This window comes from Rhinoderma darwinii, chromosome 1 (assembly GCF_050947455.1).
Source record: "Rhinoderma darwinii isolate aRhiDar2 chromosome 1, aRhiDar2.hap1, whole genome shotgun sequence".
Classification (NCBI taxonomy): domain Eukaryota; kingdom Metazoa; phylum Chordata; class Amphibia; order Anura; family Rhinodermatidae; genus Rhinoderma; species Rhinoderma darwinii.
The window spans coordinates 199,556,982-199,582,909 of NC_134687.1; the positions used below are offsets into that span (position 1 = coordinate 199,556,982).

Sequence of the window (25,928 nt, forward strand, 5' to 3'; positions counted from 1 at the left end):
TCACCGGAGGAAGGTCAGGTGACTGGACTGGTCCCCTCCTGGGCTGTCACACACCTCAGTCAGAACGCCGCCGCATGAACGACTTGCTCTTTCTAACGCTGATCGCTGCTGCCGATGTCCGACATACAGGGCGCCTAACAGCAGCTATCAGCTACTCTGCGGCGCCCCCCTTCCTACCACCTAGTTGCGCCCGAGGCACATGCCCCACCTGCCACCCCTAGCTACTCTCCTGCCTAACAGCGGCATCTGTTAACCATAGGCTATTATGGGATATATTTAATGGGCACATCGTGACCGTTTCATGACTTATCTATTATACATCCGGCGTAGGGATCCATCGCTTGAAGGCTATTATGGCATCCGTTTAATGGATACATCATGAAAAGCTATTGAAAAGCTCATGGCATATATGCTTAATAAATGTCTGTAACATATGCCACAGTGGCATACGTCATCCATGGGCTCCCATGTTAACAAAAATGAATACCGTGCAGTATACTTTTTTGGCAACATCCCGTTGGATGCCTAGAGTAGTCTACTATGGTATTTTATACCTAAAAAAAAACTTAAAAAAGTATATTGACGTACTGTATACCAGCCTGACGGAGGCCAAAAGGACACCAACGGGATCTTTCCTGGCATACACACTAAATGTAGAGCTAAAATGTTATGTGAACAGAGCCTTAGAGTTCTGAATACGTGCCTATTACACAAGAAATCTGAGTCTACTTAGGTACATAGCTGTGGATGTGTGTTAGATGTAGTACAGCCAGTTACAGTCAGCAGTATAGCTCTGGAAAAAGAAAAAAAGATATACAAGATTATACTGTACAAAATCCACAGACTTCTATGGGTCAAACGTATTCGTTGGCTGCAGAACTTTTCAAAACAATAATAAATTACAAAAAAACATATATGTTATTATATAAGCTTTTTGTTATGTTAAATGATATTAACGACAAATGTATGCAAGCGCAACGGGTATATGTTTACACGGGTATATGTTAACTTTCCATTTAAAAAAATTAAATGGATCCAACAAATGGGTAATAATTGTATGCAAGTATATCCCAACTATATAGCGATATTCCTGGTCAGGGGTGTAACTAGAGTCCTATGCACCCCAGGCAGATTTTGCTTGTTGCACGGATACGCAGGCCCCTGTTGAGTTGGTAGTCTCAAAGACAACAAAGCAATAACACAATTTTCTATGTATGATAATATACCTCTAAATTATGCCGTGATTAAGTTACCAAATAATACCACTATACAAGGAACAAATATCATCATACTGTTACTGTACAAAACCCAGTATACCAAGACCTATGATTCCACTATAGAAGGGATAAACCATATGGCCACACCATGGCCACATATTACTAGTATATAGTGACTGAATAATACCACTATACTGTTACTCATTAACATCTCCACATCATGACTACACATTACCACCACATAGTGACTAAATAATACCACCAAACTGTTACGCCTCCTGCACACGGCCGTAGCCGTAATCCCGATCCGAGATTATGGCTACGGCTGGCCACGGACAGGCATTTTCGGGCTGTGCTCCCATTATAAAGTATGGGAGCACAGTCAATAAAATAAAAAATAGGACATGTCCTATTTTTTGCGTGTCATTTCTACGGTCCGGACAAATTCCCGCAAATATACGGGAAGGTGTCCGTGGGCAATGGAAATAAATGGGTCTGTTTTTTGTTCTGCAATTATGGTCCGTAATTGCGGATCAAAATTTCGGCCGTGTGCATGGGGCCTTACTGATTAATACCGCCACACCATGGCCACATTTTACCACCACATATGGACAAAATAAAACCTCCATAATGTTAATGAATAAAGCCTCTATACAAAGACCAATATTACCAGCATAAGGTGACCATTTAGTGGTAGATATCAGTTCTACATTGACGCTCTGTAGACCATATCCAGTCACTCACAGGCTACATCTTCTATAGTTGTAGTCATTCACTTTCTCTTTTGTTCTCCATCTAGCCCAGACCGCCGACTTCTTCCAGCCACGACTTGTCTCTGCAGGATTTGACACACAGACATCTTTTGCTTCTTTCCAGCACACTCCCCAATCATTCCAAACTCTCATCACAAACTCTCCATCCATAGTGCCCCAGACTGAATGCCCCGCACAGTGATAGTACCCTTTTTTGTGCTCCACATAGTAATAGTGCCCCCAAACAGTAAAAGTGCCCCTTTTAGTCACCGTACAGTAATAGTTTCCCCACACAGTAGTAATGTCTCCCTTTGTGCACCCACACAGTAGCAGTCCTCTTTTGTACCCCCATATACTAGTTAGGCCACCCATATAGTAGTTACTGGAGAAAAAAGCAAAAAATGCACGGTGCAACGTAGTGCTGATAACCAGGAATAATAGAGAGAATAGAACAGAGGGAGGTTGATTAAACTCACCTCTTGGCATTGCGCAAACAAAGGCACAACTCTGTTGTAGACTATAATGAAATAGGCATCATTAAGCCGCTGCAGTCAGGCCCCATCCGGTGACGAGAGGTGGTTACCACTGTAGAAGTGTTTGCAGAAGGGAGAAAAAATTGGTGGACCATATACGGCGCTGCTGGTAATTAAGGTAGAAGCAATTCTTATATAGTCAGTGTGTTCACATCAGCAGCGCCGTATATGGTCCACTAATTTTTTCTCCCTTCTGCAAATACACATAGTAGTTAGTCACCCACTTATAGTATTTAGGTGCCCCATATAGTAGTTAGGCCCCCATATAGTGGTTATACACTCCATATTGTTGTTAGGCATTAATAGTTTCCCTTTGCGCCAATGAAAATAAAAAAATAAAATAAAACCCAATTCCCACAATGAGCTGCGCAATTTTTGGTGTGCTGCCTGGCACAGGTGGCGCTATGTAGTGACGTCATAGCCCTGCCTGCGCTGGGACTTTACGCTGACATCCTCACCGTCCTCCTGAACTGCAGTAAGAGACGGGCCTAAAACAGCCTGTGGCTTACCAGAGTTAGTGGCGGACAGGGAGCCAAGAGCTCTCTGCTTTACAATAGTAAGTGCGCCGGGCCCCCTTCGCCTCCAGTCGCGGTTGCTACCATTTTTGCAGGTAAGAAGCTTGCTGTTACTTTGGTGTCTTTTTCTGCTATCTGCACAAATACTATAGTACTTTGTCCAACAATCTGAGTCAAACAGATGTGTCTTCTTTTGTGCTCCTCCCCCCCTCTCATAGCATACAGTTTCACTGAAACACAGAAAGCGAACGAGAGTGAGAGAGAGCGAGTGAGAGAGAGAGCGAGAGAGAGTGAAAGAGAGAGTGAAAAGCTGCAGATGCAACTCACTCTCCCTCTCTCCCCTGTCAGCTATTTATTGTATTACTACAGTAATTCTGGCTGCTGGATGGTAAAGTTTCCCTAATGAAAATATGTTACAATGTTTATTCGCTACTACTTATCATTTACTGATTTATGCAAAAAAGAAATTCAGCTGTTATCACCAGGATAAGCTGCAGCTGGCCTTACATTTGATGTAGTGTTAATGCTCGACAAATGGAATACATGGACAGGTTGGGACCGTGAAAGCGTTAGTCGCTGTTTGTTAGCAGCTCTACGGTCACACTAATAGAGTTGGGTCATGAGAAGGAGAACCCCCTCTGTGACATATGTGTTTTCAGGCGTTTTTCGAGGCGTGAACACCTCGAAAAACGCCTGAGAAAATGGAAGCTGAACGGCGTTTCGTTCAGACGGGGTGTTTCTTTATGCGGCCTTTTGAAAAAACGGCGTGTAAAAAAACTGGGACTTACAGCACAGCAAGCGTGATCTTGCTGTAAGCTGTCATTTACAGTGTGATCTCGCAAGATTACGCTAGCTGTGCTGTAAGTCCCACACAAATGTTACCGAAGTATCGGGAATGTGAATAGACATCCCATCCTGGCTGGAGGTGATGTCTATTCACTGTCAGGACACTTCAGTAATGTTAATGTGTGTGTATGTGACAGCACATAGTGAACAACGCAGGATCACTATGTGCTGAATACATGAATGGAGAGAAGTGCATGACACTGATTGGTCACTGATTGGTCAGCGTCATACACTTCTCTCCACAACTCCCACTTGGTCAAAAGTAAAAACACGCCCAGTTGGGCTAAAATCGCTCATAACCTGGTGAAAATAGATAATTTTTCTAAATAGAAACCACTGCTGTTACCTACATTATAGCGCCGATTTCATTATGAAGGAGATAGGGCACTTATAATGTGGTGACAGAGCCTCTTTAACAATAATTTTGTATTGTATCAAATTTGAAAGTAATGCAGCCCATCAACTTCACATTTTTTTGTGCGGCCCATTTGCCCGGCCAAGTTTGAGACCCCTGGTCTAAGACTACTACTTCCCCAGGGAAGGAATCGGAAGTCTGAAAGTTAAGAAATAAATACAAATGTATACATATCAAATGAAAGTGAAGAAATTACGGGCAATCTTATATACTTTATATGCATATTTGTCAGAAGCTTTCTATGTATGGAGACCCATAGTAACAAAATACATACAAAAATGGGACTTTGAAAAAGGCCATTTACCTCAGAATCTCAATGTTCAGAACACAAGATACAATGATATGCCTTTTGCATATATACTTTGTTCTTAAAAGCTCCTTACTTAAAATAGTTTTGGAGGGAAAACTAGATGAAAGGCTTTTTCTTTGCACTCTACTATACTCTGAAATATCATTATATGTTGGCATTGGTGACCAAACCCTTCCAGTAAACTTAGACCTTCAATTATATGGAACGAAACAAACATGCTGGCACCGTAGGGACGTTTTTTTGTAAACTGTGTGGCCATTGTAAGTGTTGACATTACAGGTTCTTATGGTGAGAACACGCATGGTGATGTCACTCCTGTGGTTTGATTGGCTAGAGAGGAACAAAGAGGGAGTTTATATTGCAACATGTCCAACTAACCCGTCAGGCTAAATCTGTGCTCCTCACTCTAAGCTTCAGAACAATTTGAAAAAGGTAAGAAAGACTCCGTCCTATTTCTAGCATCCACAATACATTATTAATGTATCTTTTATTTGTCTTTTATGTGTTATACATTTTATCCTCATATGCATTTCTACTATGAAGTGGACAAGAATACTTGATTTGGATACCTGATTTGGACCTCTAGTTGTTCATCAGACTGACAATCATATACTGCTTATGTCTACGAAGTACAGTAAAAAATAGTGTAGTACCGTGTTAGCCAGGAACAATATGCAATGTTAAATACCTTTGTGTCAAAAAAGACAAAAGTATAATAGGTATGATACCTTTATTGGCTAACCATAAAAGTTCTATATGCAAGCTTTCAGAGCACAGGGGCTCCTTCTTCAGGCAGTTTACAAATGAATGACTTGGAAAAAAGCACAACATTGAGATGTTACACAAAGAAGTACATGAGGTGATACATCATTAAGATAAGCCGGGGCAATAAAACTGAGGTTATGGGGGTGATGACTTAGGAGTTAAGGCATCTGGAGTCAGTCTGATGGGGGATGTGATGTGTGTCCATATAGTAACTCATAAATCCTGGTGTTAGATTGAGGCCTTGTGTCAATGACTGGAATTTTATCATCATCTTGAATTCCCAAATTTTTCTTTCTCTGTTGTTTTTAAAATTACCCTTCAGAATTAGTACCTTGAAATCTGCCAAACTGTGATCAGGTCCAGAGAAGTGTTTTCCCACGGGTGTATCCACCTCCTGTTTTATTGTATGTCTGTGAAGATTCATCCTGGTTTGTAGTTTTTGTATTGTTTCTCCAATGTAGATTCCTTTATTGATGCACCTTGTACACAGGATCATGTACACTACATTGGAGGATGTACAGGAGAACGAGCCAGTGATTCACTATAAAATCACTGGCACTGGCATACTGCTTATGTCTAAAATATTCTATTTTCTTTTATTAAAATACAAATGTGTTTTTTCTTTTTTTACTTTGATACTGGATGTTAGTAAAATTATAATTTAGAAGTGCATTGATGCAATCCATAAGCTGGGACCACAACGATTTCCAGAAAGATGGTGTGCAGCAAGCTTTGTGTTCTATGTAATTTTAATTATTACCTTTTTTTTATGTATTAGTAATGGTCTTGAAATCTCAATACACAGATTACCTATAAAACTAAAAATGCAAAAGATGCCAGCCATACCTGTAACACTAGAGATTGTAATACTAATTTTTAAATCAGTTCATAGTTACATAGTTAGGTTGAAAAAAGATACAGGTCCATCAATTACACGTCATTCATTGCTAGATTAGTTATATTCCTCCATGCCATTTCTCAGTAAATAGTCATCTAGCCTTCATTTATATACTGACATAGTATCTGCCATCACTACCTCTTGGGTTAGGGACGTCCATTGTTTGACTACTCTAACTGTAAAGAACCCATTCCTATATTCATGTCTGAAACCTCTTTCTTCCATACGCAATAAATCTTCCCTGGTCCTTTGTAAAGTACTTGGAAAAAAACAATTATGTGCTAGTTCTTTGTACTGACCACACATAATCTAAGATCATCTCTAACGCGTCTTTTTTCCAAGATCAACAAGCCCAATTTCTCTAGCCTTTTATTGTAAGCGACACCTCCCATCCCATGTAATAATCTAGTCCCACGCCGTTGAACCCTCTCCAGTTCTCCTATATCCTTTTTACAATATGGAGCCCAAAACTGAATTCCATATTCAAGATGTGGCCTTACAAGGGCCTTCAATGTAGTAGAACAAGGCACGGATATACTATGATTTATTATATAATCAAAGAAATTAATACATATTTCATTATTTCTGTGCGTGCTCATTAGAAATGTATTTAGCTTTTTTAGATTTGGTTCCTTTATATTTTATATTCATTTTGATGTGATGTGACTTGGATTTAGTTCTATACAAAGTAGCGAACACTATTCATTAAGATTGGTTGCATAAAAGTCATGTTTGTTTCTTTATGAATCGGGACTTCGTTAAGGGGAGGAGACTTATAGAAAATATTAAAATGAGGCCCCCTTCTGGTGCCTCTTAACATGGCCACACCCCTAACAACCTGGATCAGGAGGACGTGTCCCCATCTCCTTTCTATGATCCCTGGGTTCATTTCCCACACCTTGTTTGCTAATGTTGGAGGGTCTCTGGAGGGAGAATCCCTGCACGGTTCCCACAACCCATTAAAATAAAGTTTGCAGTCAACCAGGACTGGGACCCCTTTTCCAGGGGACCCATTGCAAGGACACATAGTCTGCCTCTATGGTACATATAACCTTGTATATGGGCCTTCAATGTCAAAAATTTCTAAGCAAACTGTATAACATGTTATGAGTATTTATTCCATATGTCCATTTGGTTACCATAATGCTTCAAGCTAAATACTAAACAATAACAAATTTGCTTTTTGATGATCATTAGGTTATTAGCACTTACAATATGCATTTCCAGTTATACTCAATAAAATGTGATGCTTTTCCCATTGGCCTCTTTATACCTACTTTATCAAAATCTTCCTAATGTGTATTTCTTTTTAATTTATAGAAAAATGAAGACTGCACTCATATTTATCTTTCTTTGGGGTCTCAGCAGTGCATTTTATGTGAGTAAAGAATATTAAATAGTATCAGTTTATAAAGCTTGTCACGTATCAATATCTGACAGTATTAAAATTTATATTACTTATTTATTCACTTTAAAGTTTGGCTTACTTCTGGGAAGTCACTATTGTGGGACAATACTTAGCTCTCCCCGATCTGGCGCACCTCTTCCTCCCAGTGCTGTTTACTGGAGCAGGGGGCAGACACATGTAACTGACATCACATTCTTCTGATCACCAGATTATGCTGACAGTTCTTAAGAGGCATCAGCATAATCTTTAGAGGCAGGCTATACTACTTATCCCTATGTCCAATGGGTGGGAGTGGTTGTCTGAAGTCATGATGAAATCCAACATATGAAGGAAGTCAGATCTGATCAATTATCACCATACTTGTGGTACTGTAAAAATGTTCAAACTAGTTCGGGTGCATGGAGGTGTCATTGTCTGCCCCAAGGGCAATGTCCAAAGCGTTTTATCCACGTCCAGAAAATCGACTTCAAAATAATAATTTTAATAATTTTGATAATAATAATAATAATAATAATAATAAAAAAAGTGTATTTTACTGAATTGCTGGAAGTGGAAACTATGCCGTGGTGACTTCCGTCACCATAAACACTTAGGTTATCTAGGAATTATTGTCTTTTGTAGGTTGAAAATGTTTATTCAACTGATAATATAGAAAATAAAGGATGTAGGTCTCATATACAGAAGGGGTGTAGACTCCTATATCAGACCATGGAATTTACTTTAGCTAGAATCAGACACAGCCCATGGACAAAAGTCCTGTCTCTAGGGAAAAATAACCTTCTTCTAATCTCTAAAGACCCCTTTAAATTAAATATAGTGCCCATTATTGGGTAGTCCATTATCAAAAGGTAGTCCAGTTGTAACCTAACATCCATGACAGGTCAATAACTCAATAAAGTACATTCAACATATACTTAAAGGCCAAAAATCAAAATAGGTAAAATAGCTGAGCTGTTGGTTCTGATAGAATGGTAGTTTGGTCAATTCTCTTTTCCTATCTGATACCACTAAATATATGTTAATAACACCCTTACAACATAGCTGAGTGAGTACAAGTTGGAGTAAGTGCCTCCAATGGTGACAGTGAGGAGAATTTCTCAAAAGATTTACGCCAGTTTTCTGGTGTAAAAAAGTTGAAAATTTTGGCGCACCCTGCGGGAGACAGTGTCCGGACCAGGAAGTGAGTCTCGGCGTCTCCCAGGAGGGAGATGCCGCCGGGAACTCACCTGTCCATGGCCACGGCCGTCAGAGGGTAAGTCAGGACGACGGTCCGCGGCCATAGACATTACACCTTTACACAAACGTGATTATGTAGATGTAAACAGTTGCAAAATTCCTAGATATACGCAGGATATACACAGGTAATAAGGAATCTTGGTTAATATGTACAAATTGTTTTTATTTTTAAGATTAACCGTTTCCAAAGGAAATGGAAAGGGGATGATTCTGAAGAAAAAGGGGTAAGCGATTTATTTTGTTTTCTGATGGATTAAATTGTCATTTGTAATATGTGTTTCCATTAGTCCTCATGCTCATGACTTTGTGCACTTCAGTCCGCAATATTGTGTGCCCAACAGAACCATATTGAACAGCATATTGCGGGTGATATACTTCCATATAGTTCCAGGTGGGGTGCTTTATCAGACAGATTTTTCCCCTAAGAGCAGCCAACAGAGCACAGCTTCTCAATCTCATTTTACTGGGGCTTTACCAGTCAGAACATGATGATGCTTGGGCCTCACCAGTTGGTTATACTCCATGACAACATTTTTCAAAATGATCCAAATTTTTCTTAAAAATTGTCTCCTGAACCATGTAGAACATTAAAATAAGCACAAAAGGAAACAGTTATGTTGCTAAACTAGAGATTGTTGCAGCGAGAGGAGTCCTGTGTAGTATATAATTCCTTTGCATCACCAGTAAAGCCTTACAGTTTGGGAAGCAGATCAATAGAGAATGCAGAGATTGTATGCAGACTCTACGTGCTTCCATTGTAATATGGTTCTTTAATACGATCATGCACATTAGGCCTTGAATACGTTGTGAACTGACCATTATCTATATACAATACACTTTGTAAACAGTACACTACTAAAATATGTGATGCAAAATACTTTATACCACAAAATATTAATATGTGTAACAAAATGTAAATTTGTCACAAAGTTTAATTCTGTGTAACTAAATAGTATTTGCAGGAAATACTACAAAGTGGGAAAGTGAACAGCACTTGGTTTAACAAGATCTATGCCACTTAAAATAGGAGTTTCCTGCCTCCAATGCACAGCTACTTGATCATTATAAATATAGAAAATATTCCTTTATAGGAGTCCACCATAGCTCCTTTCTCCCTCTAGAGGTGGGAATCGGGAGACACTCCTGAAATTAACCCCTTCAGGACACAGCCTGTTTTGGGCTCGTGGACACAGATGATTTTTTCAAATTACTATCCAAGCGATTCTGAGATTTTTTTCTCGTGACATATTGTACTTTATGTTAGTGAAAAAAATTTGGTCAATAAATTCAATATTTATTTGTGAAAAACGTCAAATTTTAGCGAAAATTTGCAAAAATTTGAATTTTTCTAAATTTAAATGTATTTGCTTGTAAAACAGTTAGTAATACCACACAAACTAGTTACTAGTTAAAATCCCCCATATGTCTACTTTATGTTTGTTTCATTTTTTTCACGTCCTTTTATTTTTCTAGGACGTTAGAAGGCTTAGAGCTTTAGCAGCAATTTCTCATATTTTCAAAAAAGTTTCAAAAGGCTATTTTTTCAGGGACCAGTTCAGTTCTGAAGTAGCTTTGAGGGCCTTCTATATTAGAAAGTCCCCATAAATCATCCCATTTTGAAAACTGCACCCCTCAAAGTATTCAAAACCATATTCAGAAAGTATTTTAACCCTTTAGGCGTTTCACAGGAATTAAGACAATGTAGAGGTGAAATTTACAAATTTCTTTTTTTTTGCCGAAATTCATTTTTGTAATCAAAAAAATTCGGTAACACAGAAGGTTTTACCAGAAAAACACAACTCAATATTTATTGCCTGGATTCTGCAGTTTTTAGAAATATCCAACATGTAGCCCTAGTGTCCTAATGGACAGAAGCACCGGCCTCAGAAGCAATGGAGCACCTAGTGGATTTTGGGGCCTTCTTTTTTAGGAATATTAGGCACCATGTCATGTTTGAAGAGGTCTTGTGGTACCTAAACAGTCGAAACCCCCCAAAAGTGACCCCATTTTGGAAACTACACCCCTCAAGGCATTTTCCTAGGGGTGTAGTTAGCATTTTGACCCCACAGTTTTTTTTGCAGAATTTAGTGGAATTAGTCTGTGAAGATGAAAAAAACCTTTTTTTTCTGTGGAACACCACAACATTTGTAAAGCAATTGTTCCCGATTATGGCAATACCCCATATGTGATAATAAACTGCTGTTTGGTCCCACTGCAGGGCTAAGAAGGGAAGGAGCGCCTTTTGGATTTTGTAGCGCAGATTTTGCTGGATTGGTTTTCAGTGCCATGTCGGATTTGCAACGCCCCGGAGGGACCAAAACAGTGGAAACCCCCCAAAAGTGACCCTATTTTGGAAACTACACCCCTCAAGGAATTTTTCTAGGGGTATAGTGAGCATTTTGACCCCACAGGTTTTTTATAGAAATTAGTGGAATTAGGCCGTGAAAATGAATATCAACATTTTTGTCCACTAAAATGTTGAATTTTTTAATTTTCAAAAGGGATAAAAGAGGAAAAGCACCCCAACATTTGTAAAACAATTTCTCCCGATTACGGCAATACCCCATATGTGGTCATAAATGTTTTTTTATTAGAAATTAATTAACCCTTTCAGGACTGATCCTTTTTTGCTTTTTCATTTTAGTTTTTCACTCCCCGCCTTCCAAGAGCCATAATTTTTTTATTTTTATGTCAATAGAGCAGTGTGAGGGCTTATGTTTTGCGGGAAGAGTTGTAGTTTCTATTGACACCATTTAAAGTACCATAAAATGTGCTGGGAAACTGAAAAAAAATAATTTGCGGGGTGAAATTGGAAAAAACTGATCCTCCATTGTTTTTGGGGTTTTGTTTTTAAGTCTTTCACCGTGCGGTAAGAACGACAACTTTAGTTTTATTCTGCGTCTCAATACGATTACGATGGTACCAAAATATATAGGTTTTTTTTTATATTTTACTACTTTTACAAAGAAAAGACTATTTGTTAAAAAAAAAATAGTTTTGTATCATCACATTCTGACATCCAGAACTTTTTTATTTTTTGGTCGATTGAGCGCTGTGAGGGCTTATCTTTGGTGGGACGAGCTGTAGCTTTTATTGGTACCATTTTATGGTACATACATCTTCCTGATCACCTTTTATTACATCTTTTTAGAGCTAAGGTGACCAAAAAACAGCGATTTTGGCGTTTTAAATTCTTTATTTCTTACAGCGTCCACCGTGCTTAATAAATTACGTTTTACTTTATTCTGTGGGTTGGTACGATTACGGCGATACCATATGTATGTCGTTTTTTTTAAGTTTTGCAGCGTTTGCGCAATAAAATTAAGTTTCTATAAAATAATTTATTTTCTGAGACACCATATTCTGAGCCGTAACGTTTTATTTTTTAGTCAAAAAAGCTGTGGGAGGTCTTGTTTTTTGCGGGACGGGTTGTATTTTTTATTGGTACTATTTTGGGGTAAATGTCACTTTTTGATCACTTTTTATTCTTTATCTTCGGAGGGGTAGTGACCAAAAAATAGCGATGCTGATATTGTTTTCCGTTTATTTTGTTTGCAGCGTTTACCATGCGAAAAAAATAATATTATAGATTCATAGTTTGGGTCGTTACGAACGTGGTGACACCAAATATGTGTACTTTTTTTAAAGTTTTCATTTTTTTCCTATAATAAATGACTTATTATAGGAAAACAAAAACTTTTATTTTTATACTTTTATAAAACATTTTTATTAACTTTTTTCTTTTACTTTTTACACTTTATTTTTTTTACCTGCAGCTCTGATCGCTGCTAGAATACATTACCTAGTAGTGTAATGTATTCCAACTGTCAGTGTGACGTCACAGTCACTCTGATAATAAGTCTACGAGGACCAGCCGGAGGCTGGTCCTCATAGGCCTCCATACATGGCGGACTAGGAGGCCGTTGCCTGGCCTCCGGATGCCATCACAAGCATCAGCAACCACCACAATTGCATGGGGTCTGCTGATGTGCTACAAACCCCCTAAATGCGGAGATCGCAATCAAGCGCCGCATTTAACGGGTTAATTGCCAAAATCAGCGGCGATGAGCCACTGATCGGCAACAATGGAGTGTCAGCTGTCGGGGACAGCTGACTTCCCAGTTCCCGATGCACACCTTGTCGCCGACAATGTGCATCGGGAACGACACAGTGACTTCCTGTCACTCTGACAGGAAGCCTATCAGGACCAGCCGGAGGTTGGTCCTGATGGGCTTCCGTCCATGGCAGACACGGAGGCCATTGTTGGCTTCCGTTTGCCATGCTAACTATCGGCAAACACCGCAATTTCGGACCGGAGACTACCGATATGCTAGAAACCCCGAAAATGCGGCGATTGCAACCAATCGTCACATTTAAGGGTTTAATTCGCCTAAATCAGCGGCAAAGGACAGCTGGCTGGCAAGAGTGGAGTATCAGTTGTCGGCGACAGCTGACCTCCTGGTTCCCGATGCACAGTGTGCACCGGAAACAACTCAGTAACAATACGTCCTCGTGCGGGAAGTAACCTCCCGCGACGACGTATAGTTACTTACTCGTGCGGATAGGGGTTAAAGGAGCTGTACAGAACTTTTGGTAATATTTGAACAATGGGAAGGGTCATCATTACCCCAGGTTTTATACAGTCAGGGCCGGCATTAGGATAGATGGCGCCCCGTGCAAAATTATCGTTCGGCGCCCCACACATCATTAAAAAAAATGCCCCATAAATAAAATTGTAATGCCCCTTTTAGTGCCCCCATGCAGTATAATAATAATATTTAATAATATAATATATTACAACTCCTTCAAGGACACAGTATTTTGTCCTCTAATTGTGCCCACAGTATTATACCCCTATAGTACCCGTACACAGTATAATGTCCGCTTAGTGGCCCCCACACAGTTTAGTGCCCCCCTGTAGATTTTGCCATACATCCTCCCTGTAGACAGTGCCATAATCCCCCACCTCCTCCTTGTAAATCATGCCATACAGCCCCCCCACCTCCCCCTTGTAGACCGTGCCATACAGTCCCCCACCTCTCCCTTGTAGACACCTAGGCCCCGTTCCCACGACGAACTGAGCTGCTCCACGACGGGATCAATGCATAGGCCGGAATGATCTTGTAGCCTAGTACAGAGTATCCCAACCTTTTTGGACTCGAGGCAGTACTGGAAAAATAAAATTTCCTCAGGGCACCCCTATTTTTAAAATTATTTTGAGAAAGACAGAAAACGGCTAAAAACAAGGACTACACTTGTAGGGCATGTTCACACACGTTTTTTGTAAGGCAAAAAAAATCTGCTTCAAAATTCCTTCAGGAATTGACAGCGTTGTTCGACCTTTTTTTTTTTTTGCATTCTTTCTTAAGCCGTTGAAGCTAATGCAAAAGACGCAGGCAAAAAGCTCCAAACGAGCGCCACAGGTATTTTCTGCCTCCTATTAATTTCAATGGGAGGTCAGAGGCGGAAACCCCTTGAAGACCATCAGCCCCCCACTCACAGTAAAATGACCATCAGCCCGCCACTCACAGTAAAATGACCATCAGCCCGCCACTCACAGTAAAATGACCATCAGTCCGCCACTCACAGATTCCCCGTGTAGGTAGCGCCACACAGCCCCCTTGTAGGTAGCGCCACACAGCCCCCTTGTAGGTAGCGCCACACAGCCCCCTTGTAGGTAAAGCCACAGAGCCCCCTTGTAGGTAGCGCCACACAGCCCCCTTGTAGGTAACGCCACACAGACCCCTTGTAGATAGCGCCACACAGCCCCCTTGTAGATAGCGCCACACATCCCCCTTGTAGAGAGCGCCACACAGCCCCCTTGTAGAGAGCACCACACAGCCCCCTTGTAGAGAGCGCCACACAGCCCCCTTGTAGAGAGCGCCACACAGCCCCTGTAATGCCAGACTTACAGGTGAGCCCTAATCTACCCGCCACTCAGTCCCTGCCTACTTGCAACGGCCCGTCCTAGGCAACGGCGTACAACTGGGCGACGGTCCCTACGCTCAATAAGTGCACGACAGACAAACAGACAAGGGTACACAGAAGCTAGGGAAATGGGGCAGTTGCCCACGGCAGCACCGTGAGCAACGAGAGTAGTCAAACCAGGAGTGTACGAGGTACCAAACGCAGAGCAGGAGAGTAGTCAGTAAGCCAGGGTCAAAATGAAGCAGAGGACAAATAGTTTAAGCAGCAGCAGCAGAGCCAGGAAACAGGCAGAATCACAGGCACTGGAGGTGCAGGAAGTGAAGGTATAAATAGACAGAGGGTGGGAGCTAGCTCCATCTGGCCAGGCTGTGATAGGCTCTCCCACTCCTAAGCCTCCCAGCCTGACTGGTAGAAGATGGAGTCACTCTCTCAGACTTAGGAGCAGGTGCAGACTGATTACCTACGGGCGTCGACACAGAAGCTGTGTCTGGCAGATCCTTTACAGCCCCCTTGTAGAGAGCGCCACAGAGCCCCCTGTAGAGAGCACCACACAGCCCCCAGTAGAGAGTGCCACACAGCCCCCTGTAGAGAGTGCCACACAGCCCCCTGGTAGGGAGTGCCACAGATCCCCCTGGTGAGGAGTGCCACATAGGCCCCTGGTAGGGAGTGCCACACAGCCCCCCTGGTAGGGAGTGCCACACAGCCACCAGGTAGGGAGTGCCACACAGCGACCTGGTAGGGAGTGCCACACAGCCCCCTGGTAGGGAGTGCCACACAGCCCAGTGGTAGGCAGCACCACACAGCCCACAGCCCCCTTGTTGGTGGTGCCACACAGCCCATAGCCCCCTTGTAGGTAGTGCAACAGAGCCCACAGCGACCTTGTAGGTAGTGCCACACAGCCCACAACCCCTTGTAGATAGCCCCCACTTCCTATAGATAGCGCAACTGTAGCTCCCTGAAGGAGGGGAATCCTCGTGTAGCCGGGGATTCCGCTCCTGGAGTGCTCTGCTTGATTTCTCTGTCCATAGGACAGTGACATCAGGGGAAACTCCTGAGGCGGATTCACCGTCCACAGCGTTGCCGACGCTGTGACCGAGGATTCCACTCCAGGAGAAGCTCCTGTCGTCTGTGTCCATTTATGGACAGTGACATCATTGGCTTCTCCTGGAGTGGAATCCCTGGTCACAGCGCCTGCAACGCTGTGGACGGGGATTCCACTTCAGGAGTTTCACCTGATGTCACTGTCCATACATGGACAGAGACATCAAGCGGAGCGCTCCAGGAGCAGAATCCCCGGCCACATGGGGATTCCGCTCCTTCAGGGAGCTACAGTGGCCCAAGTAGATAGCAGAGCAGGGAGACATCTCCCTGCTCTGCTATAGTGCAGTCGCTACCGCAGCGGCTGCTAGTGGCGCCACTGCCCTCATGCCCGGGGTCGCCGCTAGCAGCCGCTACGGCTGCTACAGCGGTAGTGACAGCACTGAGTGAAGAAGCGCCTGGGCGGAAAGGCGACTGCTGAGTCGCCGGGCACGGGCGCTTCTGAAATAAGCAGGGAAGGGAGCCAGCGCAGCGCCCACTTCCACCTGCTGGAGTGATGTGCCCTGTGCGAAGGCACAGGTCGCACACCCCTAAGGCCGGCCCTGTATACAGTAATCTGATGTAGGAGAAACTACGCTACAGGAGCTGAGATAAGCTGGGGTGTGTAAAATTGTGTTAAAATGTAAGAATTCAGAACAGATCCAAAAAATGAACACAAGCGGCAGCACTCTGTAAAAGGCAGGAGAAACCTTGGAGCCTTGGCTGGTGGATGCGATTTTTAGCTGTAAGCAGGCAAAATGTTATTTTAAAGCATCTGGAACAAATGCTGCAAGTGTGTGTATGTGTGGGATCGCCTTCTTTATATGTTTTGGCAGAGAATACCTACAATTACATAATTATAGAGAAACACCACATTCACCTCCTGTACTTTGGAAGTCACCCATAAATGAATGATCATTACAGTGAATACATAGCCCAGTAAAATGTGATGGAACTTATTTTACAGGCATGCAACATCCATTTTCAAAGCTGTCTTTTTTTGATGGACTGGACATTTATTTGACCCAAGCCATTGCTGTACCTACTATATTACTTGTTCATGCTATATGTTTAGAGAAATATCCCTTTTTCTCCATATCCCGCTGTTGTTTGTGTCATTATCACTGAACCATGTTATGAAATTGATTATTCTCTGTACATAAAAACAGGCATAGATGAATAGCAAAAATACACCCCTAAGTCCGGGTTCACACCTGCGTTGCTGTGTTCCATTGTTCTGCTCCGTCAGAGGAGCAGAACAAGGGACTTATGGAACCAACGGTTCCGTTGCATTGACTTTAATGGGTTCCGTCGGCTTTCCGTAGGGGTATCTGTGATTTCACCTGCACAATAGCGCAGCATGCTCCTCTATTGTCTCCGATAAACTCCGTCAAAACCTGCCGGATCTGCGACGGAGGCTCCTTACGGAGCCTCCGATGCAGATGGGAACATAGCCTAATAAATAATCGATATTACAGTATACAGGATACATTTACCAAGAGAAACACCTTTGGCATTGAGCTACATTACTTTGTGGCCCGTTCAATACTGATTCAAATTATAAAGTATTTAGCTTATATTCACTTTTTATAGTACTTTATTACTATAGTATCGCATTTTTAACAGGGTGAAGTCTCTGACCATGATTTTTGCCATTCACCATTTTTAGTGCTAATGACACAGAAGAAGGAGGTGCCCCATGGGCCATTTCTGACGACTGCCTGATTCTATTTACAGAATACCAGGAAATCAAAATTCCTCTTTCATAGTCGCACAATGACCATGCACATCCCTTTAGGTGGTGGTAGTTTAGAGTACGTCCAGGGTAACTACAAATGGCTGGGCCCCATAGCAAACATTTGAATGCCCCCATATCCCACGAGCATAAACATTAACCACATCCATGTTAAAGTTAAGACTTCCAGGGTACAATAGCCTGTTCAGTGTTGAGCAATTATTGTACAGTTCATGCACTAGAAATTCTTGCACTGAAAACCAAATTCATGAAGTTACACATAAAAGTCTTTGTAGTTGTAGCATTTGTCTATTGTACCTTGAACACCGATATCGCTGACTTAAAAAAAAGGAGCAACAAATTACTCAAGAGTTTGGCTAGCACTCCTCAACTTACAAACAGTACATAGATGATAGGGAGCCCTATAGCAAGGACGGATATGGGGCCCCCAATTCCGATACCAAGTTTTGCCACACTAGTGATGTTTACAGACACACACACACACACACACACACACACGCGCGCACACCCGTTCCACGACACTTGGGTTAACTCCCCACTCCTTTGTTTGCAAAATATGCAGGTCTTCTGGAGAAGGGAGTCCTGCACAGGTTTTTGCCACTCTGTAGCTAAGGGGATGGGAACAATTATGGCTGGGCCCACTTGCTTCTAAAGACCCCTTGGGAGCCTTGGACCTACCAGTTATGAAAACAAGTCAAGATAAAAAAGGGGGGTAATTTCCTATAGCAACCAACCAGATTCAAGCTGCCATTCCTAGTGCAGACTAGTCTATAAAGCTAGTCATTTTAGTTGTATACTATGGATACAACGCTCCACTTTTCATCTGCACTCGTTTTCATAAATGAGGTCCTGTGTTCACCATTTGCTCCACAAGGAAAACACAACATAAATTCCTCACAACTCCTGTAATGGCAGGAAGGAGGTGAAGGGAAAGTGAGCCCTAATCTACCCACCGCCCTGTCCCTGCCTACTTGCAACGACCCGCCCTAGGCGACGGGGTACAACTGGGCGGCGGTCCCTACGCTGTCTAAGTGCACGGGAGAACAAACAGGGAACACGCAAGGGAAGGGGCAGTAGCCCACAGAACGCCGCGAGGAAACGGAGCGGTGAAGGAGCAGTCCGGACCAGGATGAAGTGGAGTAAACCCAAGTGAGCACGGAGAAGGAAGCAAGCCAGAGGCAAAGCAAGCAGGTTAAGCGGAACTGCAGCAAGGAAGAAGCACGGCAGAAGCAGGCTGGAGCAAGCAGCAGTGGGGCCAGGAATCCAGAAGAATTACAAGCACTGAGGAGGGGAACACGGCAGGTAATAAAGGACAGGGGGCGGAGCTAACTCCGACTGACCAGGCCGCGATAGGCTCTCCCACTCCTGAGCCTGCCACCCTGGTTGGTGGGAGATGGTGTCAGTCGAATAGGTCTGGCCTCAGGTGTGGATTGATTAATCCCAGGAGTATACCTAGACGTAGTACCTGGCAGATCCCTAACAGTACTCCCCCTTTTATGAGGGGCCACCGGACCCTTACTAAGAGGACCCGGTTTAGTAGGGAAGAGAAGGTGGAACCTCCTGATCAATACCCCAGCGTGAACATCACGGGCAGGTACCCAAGTCCTCTCCTCCGGCCCGTATCCTCTCCAATGGACCAGGTACTGGAGGGAGCCCTGGACCATCCTACTGTCCATAATCTTGGCCACCTCGAATTCCACCCCCTCAGGGGTGAGAACGGGAACAGGAGGTTTCCTCGAGGGGGACCAGAACGGGGAGCAGCGTTTAAGGAGGGAGGCATGGAAGACGTCATGAATGCGAAAGGATGGGGGCAGCTCCAGACGGAAGGATACAGGGTTGAGGACTTCAATGATCTTATAAGGTCCAATAAATCGGGGAGCAAACTTCCTGGACGGAACCTTAAGGCGCAAGTTCCTGGACGACAACCAGACCATATCCCCGACGACAAACCGGGGGTTAGCAGAACGTCTACTATCCGCCTGAATCTTTTGTGCGCTCTGGGACGCCTCTAGGTTCTTCTGAACCTGGGCCCAGACAGTGCACAGTTCCCGATGAACATCCTCTACCTCAGGATTATTGGAACAACCAGGGGAAACGGAGGAGAACCTTGGGTTAAACCCGAAATTACAGAAAAACGGGGAGACCCCTGACGAGTTACTGACCCGGCTATTCAGGGAAAATTCAGCAAGGGGAAGGAATGAGACCCAATCGAATTGGCAGTCAGAGATGAAACACCTTAAATATTGTTCCAGGGATTGGTTAGTCCTTTCCGTTTGGCCATTAGTTTCGGGATGGAAGGCGGAGGAGAAGGACAGATCAATCTCCAACTTTTTACAAAAAGCTCTCCAAAAGAAGGAAACAAATTGTACCCCTCTGTCAGAAACGATATTGACTGGGGCCCCATGGAGATGCAGGATGTGTTTCACAAACAAAGAAGCTAACGTCTTGGCGTTAGGTAGCTTCTTAAGGGGCACAAAGTGGCACATCTTGCTGAAGCGGTCTACTACCACCCATACCACCGCCTTGCCCTGAGATGGAGGCAAATCGGTGATAAAATCCATGGAGATATGGGTCCAAGGTCTCTGGGGAATGGGCAAGGAACGTAGTAGGCCCGCAGGTCGGGACCTAGGGGTTTTGGACCTAGCGCAAACCTCACAAGCGGCGACGTAAGCCCTAACGTCTTTAGGCAACCCAGGCCACCAATAGTTTCTGGTAATGAGGTGTTTGGTGCCCAAGATGCCAGGATGACCAGATAGAGCGGAGTCATGGTTTTCCCTGAGTACCCTTAGCCGATATTGCAGGGGAACAAACAGTTTGTCCCCAGGGACGTTCCCGGGAGCTGCACCCTGATCAGCCGCGATATTAGAAGCTAAATCAGAATCCGTGGCAGAAACTATTATACCAGGGGGTAAAATACAAGCAGGCTCCTTCTCGGAAGGAGGATTGGCCATGAAACTACGTGACAGGGCATCAGCCTTAATATTCTTGGACCCAGCCCTATAGGTAACCAAGAAATTAAATCTGGTAAAGAATAGTGCCCACCGAGCTTGTCTAGGATTAAGCCTCCGGGCTGTTTCTAGGAAAACCAGATTCTTGTGATCCGTAAGGACCGTTACCTGGTGTCTGGCCCCCTCCAGGAAGTGCCGCCACTCTTCAAAAGCCCATTTAATGGCTAGAAGTTCGCGGTTGCCAATATCATAGTTACTCTCCGTGGGCGAAAACTTCCTAGAGAAGTAAGCACAGGGGCGGAGATGGGTGAGGGAGCTGGTACCCTGGGACAAGACGGCCCCCACTCCCACCTCGGATGCGTCAACCTCCACAATAAATGGCTCCTCTTGGTTGGGCTGAATCAGCACGGGAGCCGAGATAAAGCACTTCTTGAGGGTCTCAAAGGCCTGGACGGCCTCAGGGGGCCAATGGAGGACATCAGCACCCTTGCGAGTAAGGTCCGTAAGAGGCTTAGCGACGACCGAGAAGTTGGCAATAAATCTCCTGTAATAGTTGGCGAACCCTAAAAAACACTGTAACGCCTTAAGGGAGGCAGGTTGGACCCATTCCGCCACAGCCTGAACCTTGGCAGGGTCTATGCGGAATTCATGAGGAGTGAGGATTTGCCCTAAAAATGGTATCTCCTGTACCCCAAAGACACATTTTTCAGTCTTAGCAAACAGATTATTCTCCCGAAGGACCTGGAGCACCTTCCTGACATGCTCCACGTGGGAGGACCAGTCCTTGGAAAACACCAGTATGTCATCAAGGTACACAACAAGAAAATTACCCAGGTAATCTCTCAGGATTTCATTAATAAAATTCTGGAAGACAGCAGGGGCATTACACAACCCAAAGGGCATGACTAGGTATTCGAAATGACCCTCGGGTGTGTTGAACGCAGTTTTCCACTCATCCCCCTCTTTGATGCGGATAAGGTTATATGCCCCCCGTAGATCGAACTTAGAAAACCATTGGGCTCCCTGAACTTGATTAAAAAGATCCGGAATCAAAGGAAGTGGGTACTGGTTCCTTACGGTGACCTTATTCAGGTTACGATAATCAATGCACGGCCTAAGACCACCATCCTTCTTCCCCACGAAGAAGAAACCAGCACCTACAGGAGAAATCGAGGGGCGAATGAAACCCTTGGCCAGGCATTCTTGGATATACACCCTCATAGCTTCACATTCAGGACATGAAAGATTAAATATCCTACCCTTAGGAAGCTTGGCACCAGGCACCAAATCGATGGCACAATCGTAATCTCTATGGGGGGGCAACACCTCGGAGGCCTCCTTAGAAAACACATCGGCGAAGTCCTGAACAAACTCAGGAAGCGTGTTTACCTCCTCCCGGGGAGAAATAGAGTTAACAGAAAGGCATGACATAAGACATTCACTACCCCATTTGGTGAGATCCCAAGTATTCCAATCAAACGTGGGATTATGCAACTGCAACCAGGGGAGACCTAATACCAGATCAGACGATAATCCCTGCATCACCAGTACAGAGCACTGCTCCAAATGCATGGAGCCAACCAGGAGTTCAAAAACAGGAGTATGCTGAGTAAAATAACCATTAGCAAGGGGAGTAGAGTCGATACCTACTACAGGGATAGGATAAGGTAAATCAATAAATGGCATCTTTAGAGACATAGCAAATTCCACAGACATGATATTAGCAGATGAGCCCAAATCCACGAAAGCACTGCCCGTGGCAGACCGGCCAGCAAACGAGACCTGAAAGGGAAGCAAAATTTTATTGCGTTTCACATTAACGGGAAATACCTGTGCGCCCAAGTGACCTCCCCGATGATCACTTAGGCGCGGAAGTTTTCCAGCTTTTTATTCTTGCGCCTGGGACAGGTGTTCAGTAGATGCTTGTCGTCCCCACAGTAGAAGCAGAGACCATTCATTCTGCGAAACTCCCTACGTTGTCGAGGGGACATGGAGGCCTCGAGTTGCATAGGTACCTCCGAGTCCTCCGTGGAGGGGCGAGGAGACGGGACCTCGGGGGGGATCGCAGAAAAGTCAGAGGGGAGCACATTGAAGCGTTCAAGCTGACGTTCCCTGAGACGTCGGTCAAGTCGTACTGCTAGGGCCATAACCTGGTCAAGGGAGTCAGAAGAGGGGTAGCTAACCAGCAGATCCTTCAGGGCGTCAGATAATCCTAACCTAAACTGGCACCTTAGGGCCGGATCGTTCCACCGAGAAGCTACGCACCACTTTCTAAAATCAGAACAGTATTCCTCAACCGGTCTCCTACCCTGACGTAAGGTCACCAGCTGACTCTCGGCTAAAGCAGTCCTGTCAGTCTCGTCGTAAATGAGTCCGAGGGCAGAGAAAAAACGATCAACAGAGGAAAGTTCAGGGGCGTCAGGAGCCAAGGAGAAGGCCCACTCTTGGGGCCCTTCCTGGAGTCGGGATATAATGATACCCACCCGCTGGTTCTCGGAACCTGAGGAGTGGGGTTTTAGGCGGAAATACAGTCTGCAACTCTCCCGGAAGGAGAGAAACGTCTTACGGTCCCCTGAGAACCGGTCAGGTAACTTGAGGTCGGGTTCTAGAGGTGAGGTGAGGGGTACTACTAAGGCAGCGTCACCCTGGATGACCCTCTGGGCCAGGGCCTGGACCTGTAGGGAGAGGCCCTGCATCTGCTGGGTCAGGGTCTCAAGGGGGTCCATGATAGCGTCAGCGTAGGAGAAATGGTAGACTAGGTATGGGCTTGTAATTATGTAATGGCAGGAAGGAGGTGAAGGGAAAGTGAGCCCTAATCTACCCACCGCCCTGTCCCTGCCTACTTGCAACTACCCGCCCTAGGCGACGGGGTACAACTGGGCGGCGGTCCCTACGCTGTCTAAGTGCACGGGAGAACAAACAGGGAACACGCAAGGGAAGGGGCAGTAGCCCACAGAACGCCGCGAGGAAACGGAGCGGTGAAGGAGCAGTCCGGACCAGGATGAAGTGGAGTAAACCCAAGTGAGCACGGAGAAGGAAGCAAGCCAGAGGCAAAGCAAGCAGGTTAAGCGGAACTGCAGCAAGGCAGAAGCACGGCAGAAGCAGGCTGGAGCAAGCAGCAGTGGGGCCAGGAATCCAGAAGAATTACAAGCACTGAGGAGGGGAACACGGCAGGTAATAAAGGACAGGGGACGGAGCTAACTCCGACTGACCAGGCCGCGATAGGCTCTCCCACTCCTGAGCCTGCCACCCTGGTTGGTGGGAGATGGTGTCAGTCAAACAGGTCTTGCCTCAGGTGTGGATTGATTAATCCCAGGAGTATACCTAGACGTAGTACCTGGCAGATCCCTAACAACTCCAAATGGAAATCGATGGTAAATTACAGTAGTGGAGCATTTCTCTGCAGTCACAACATTGTGGGGTAATATTAGGTCTGTTGTATTCTTTTATATTACTTTTTAATCTGCTACTTTAAAAATAATTTATCCTGACTATATAAATACAAATGCATGTAACCTTTATATATGTTACTATTTGTATTGTTAGGGTATGTGCACACGAGAACTGTCTTTTACGTCTGAAAAGATAGACTGTTTTCAGGAGAAAACAGCTGCGTTGTTTCAGACGTAAAAGCTCCTCCTCGCATTTTGCGAGGCGTCTTTGACGCCCGTAATCTTGAGCTGTTCTTCATTGACTTCAATGAAAAACGGCTCAAATTACATTTCAAAGAAGTGTCCTGCACTTCTTTGACGAGGCAGTCATTTTACGCGTCGTCGTTTGACAGCTGTCAAACGACGACGCGTAAATGACAGGTCGTCGGCACAGTACGTCGGCAAACCCATTCAAATGAATGGGCAGATGTTTGCCGACGTATTGTAGCCCTATTTTCAGGCGTAAGTCGAGGCATAATACGCCTAGTTTACGCCTGAAAATAGGTCATGTGAACCCAGCCTTACAGTTAAAGGGGTTATGTGTGGACCGAAAAGTATTAGCAGTGTACTTACTGCAGTATGTGAGTACACTCGCTAACATACATTCCGGTCCCCCTTCGCGCTGATTATGAGATTATAATAGATTTTTATAGCGCTGACAGGAGACTGGAAGTCTGGTTGCACAGTCTTCCTTCATGATTACATGACTCGACATGTGACCGGCCCCCACAATACTGTATGTACAAGCAGTATCAGTACTACAGTGAGTACAGCTGGGCCGGTCACATGACGAAGAGTCATGTCGTCATGAAGGAAGACTGTGCCACTAGACATGCAGGCCCAATACATTTTATTTTTACTGCGCATGCGTGATTCATAAAAAGATTTTGAAACGCGCAAGTTCACGAAGACGTCGATCGAAAGAGCCCACGACAGAGACGTCACGGATGACGCACCGTTCGAGCAGAAGACCGGAAGAACAGACAGCAGAAGAGAAGATTTACGATGCTGGCAGAGTCACGTGACACAACTCCGTAGTAACCCCTTTAAGCCCACTCAGTTCACAGACTCTGCAATAAAGAAAACTTAAGTTAGCAACTTCAGAAACTCTACTTTATCTTGCCTTCTCACTTGTGCTTTGCACCAACCCTCCTCCAAGAGCTAACTATAAGGTGTAGCATCTTCAGGTCAACACAGTATCAGGTATCACCTTAACAAAAACACATGACACTCTACCCTTGAACTACACACATAAAACACCAAGTGTACACAAACAATACATCATTGACACCAACAGACATGAATAGTATATACCACTACTCAGACAGTACCAGCAGTGCATAAGGGTATATTCACACGGCTTATTTTCGGCCGTTTTTTGGGCCGTAAACGTCCGTAAAATGGTAGAAAAATCGGAAGCAGAACGCCTCCAAACATCTGCCCATTGATTTCAATGGGAAAAACGTCGTTCTGTTCCGGCGGGGCGTTTTTTACATGGCCGTTTTGAAAAACAGCCGCGTAAAAAAACGCTTGCGAAAAAGAAGTGCATGTCACTTCTTGAGCCGTTTTGGAGCCGGTTTACATTGACTTTATAGAAAAATAGCTCCAAAAACGGCCGTAAAATACGCTTTTTCTTAAAAAAACAGCTGAAAATCAGGAGCTATTTTCCCTTGAAAACAGCTATGTATTTTCAGAAGTTTGTTAGTAAGCGTGTAAACATACCCTAACACTAATGCACATTGACTCCACCTGCAAACCACATGTGCTAGGTATTGTTTTGGTCATGGGAGCCAGCTGGCTTTTAAAGAGCTAGTATATTTGCCTGAATGTCTAAAAATGGATTGTAGGACAATGGCGCATCTTTAGACACTTCTGTCTAAGGGTTTGTTCACA

At 44.2% G+C, this 25,928-nt stretch overlaps 1 protein-coding gene across 1 annotated transcript in view; it reads left to right on the plus strand.

Moving 5' to 3' along the window:
- The first annotated feature begins 7,575 nt into the window (after positions 1–7,575).
- Positions 7,576–25,928, plus strand: part of LOC142739049 (uncharacterized) — a 38,853-nt gene continuing 20,500 nt past the window's right edge. The window contains exons 1-2 of the mRNA XM_075849791.1: positions 7,576–7,629; positions 9,069–9,119. Coding sequence (XP_075705906.1) covers positions 7,576–7,629; positions 9,069–9,119 — 105 coding nt within the window. The remainder of the gene's footprint in view (positions 7,630–9,068; positions 9,120–25,928) is intronic.